Below are 2017 nucleotides of genomic sequence, written 5' to 3'. Positions count from 1 at the left end.
GTAGGAAAGGGGAGCAAAGAGGGCGAGGAGGCCGGGGCAGGGCTCTGCCTTCGGCGATGCTCAGCCCGTTCCCCCGGTCCTGAAGTCTCAGGCGTTCGCTGCCGCTCAGACCGGGGTCTGTTGCGGGTGGTTTGTTTTTGGAAAAAGCAGAAGTTGGCAAATGGCAGCGGCTGGTTCAGAGTGCAGAGAGGGGGAGTGAGCTCGCGCTTCGAGGGCATCCTTTGCTCGCAGAACAGAAAGGAAGGCCAAGAGGGACAGGCAAGCTTCGCGCGGCGGTGGTCGGATGGCACGGAGAGCATCTTCCCCCAGGCATCTGCAGGAGAGGGGGGAAGAAGGAAAATCGGGTGAGAAGGATGGGCAGAAAGCCCTGCAGCCACCTCACGCAACACCAGCGCCGCTGGAAGTGCAAAGCTGGAAACACAATAAAGATTTTGAAAAGCTCCAAACTCCAGCGGGGTTAAAAAAATAAAAAACCCACCACCCACGGTCGGACACTGCCTGGACTGCGATGGCCAAAATCATCCCAAGAGACATCTCTGCCTGGCCCCGCGGGGCATGGTGAGGAGCATGGGGTGCTCAGCCCAGCACCCCCGGGATGCTGCGAACCACAGCATCCCTAATCCCGCCGTGCCAAACTCTGCCAGCTCCAGGATGTAATCCAATAAGATATAATATAAATAAAACAGTTAATATAATATCTCTCCGGAGCATCCCCATGCCTCCAGCATGCCAGCTGCCTCCCTGCCTCCTTTGCAGATGCATGTGCGGGCGAGAGCACGACTTGTGCCACAGGCAAACGCCTGCCAGCTCGGTGGCTTCTACTGCATCCCTGTGAGCTGCAGTCCTGGGGTGCTCGGGAGGACTGGGAGGGACTGGGAGGAACACATCGGTGTGGGGGCAATACCCACCCTGAGCTGGATTTGGGGGGTATGCCCATGCTTTGATGCTTCAGCAGATGGGAACCAGCCACCCGCCCCTGGGGAAGGTGGGTGGGAGATGGGGCCCCCCCGCTGCACTCACCGCCGCTCGGCCCCGGGACTATACGAGCCCGTCATAGAGGGAGAGCGCCTGCACGATGGAGGGGTCGGCCTTGGAGCCCTCCTGAAATTCCTGCAGCGTCAGCTTCCCGTCCGCATTCTGCAAAACACTCCTGTCGCAGCGCTGCTTCGCCCCAGTGACAGGGACGCCGAGCACCCCGGGACCGAGCACCCCGGGACCGAGCACCCTGGGGCCCCAGCAGCACCCACACCACCCTGCACAGCTGCCCCGGTCCCCCCACCACTGCAGCCTCTGTTTCCCCACCAAACCACCCACACGTGCAGCCAGGGAGGAATGCCACGGAGGGTGCAATGCCACCTCGGGGGCCCTGAAATGGGTACGGGGATCCCAGAAGGATGGGGGCGTCTGCAGCGAGCCCAGCGGCGGCTGAAACCTCGTGTTCACAGGGGAAGGAGGTGCCTCCAAGAGCCAAGATGCAGCAAGGGGGCCCACAACTGCCTCCCAAATCCCTTGGCCCTGGGGAAAAAACCCACTCGAGCATCCTCACCTTGTCCATCATGGCGAAAATCCGATCCACCCTCTTCTCTGGCGTGTTCTCCTCCTCAGGAAGCTCCACCGTGTTTCCCTGCGGTGGTGGGACAGGACCCGGGACCCAGTCAGGCACCCTGCCTGGACGGTGTCCCCAGGCGAGGAGGGACTCAAGGGTGTTTCAGCATCCTCTCCACAGCACCGCTGCCCGCAGAGCTGGGCTCCAGCCCAGTGGGGACCCCCAGGGGCTGCTCGCCCTGTGCCCCCCCACCCCCGCCGCTTACCACCATCTGATAAATAGCATCCACAATGTCCAGCATCTCGTTCCTTGTGATGTACCCGTCGTTGTCCAAGTCATAGAGCTTGAACGCCCCTGCAAGACAGACCAACACCGAGGTGCTGGGGACTATGCCCCACCCCCGTCCCTGCCGGACACACACCCCATCGCCACCCCCTGCGCCACCCCCGGCCCCCTCGCGGGGCCGACCCC

General features: G+C 62.4%; 1 protein-coding gene across 1 annotated transcript in view; it reads right to left on the bottom strand.

The window, feature by feature from the left end:
- Positions 1-272: 272 nt before the first annotated feature.
- Positions 273-2017, bottom strand: part of NCS1 (neuronal calcium sensor 1) — a 4687-nt gene continuing 2942 nt past the window's right edge. The window contains exons 4-7 of the mRNA XM_035898234.1: positions 1812-1952; positions 1547-1624; positions 1021-1137; positions 273-313 (exon numbers count right to left, since the gene is read on the bottom strand). Coding sequence (XP_035754127.1) covers positions 1039-1137; positions 1547-1624; positions 1812-1952 — 318 coding nt within the window. The 3' untranslated portion in view covers positions 273-313; positions 1021-1038. The remainder of the gene's footprint in view (positions 314-1020; positions 1138-1546; positions 1625-1811; positions 1953-2017) is intronic.

This window comes from Egretta garzetta, unplaced genomic scaffold (genome assembly GCF_000687185.1).
Source record: "Egretta garzetta isolate BGI_Z169 unplaced genomic scaffold, ASM68718v1 scaffold497, whole genome shotgun sequence".
NCBI classification, from domain to species: domain Eukaryota; kingdom Metazoa; phylum Chordata; class Aves; order Pelecaniformes; family Ardeidae; genus Egretta; species Egretta garzetta.
This window is presented reverse-complemented; position numbering and strand designations above follow the sequence as displayed.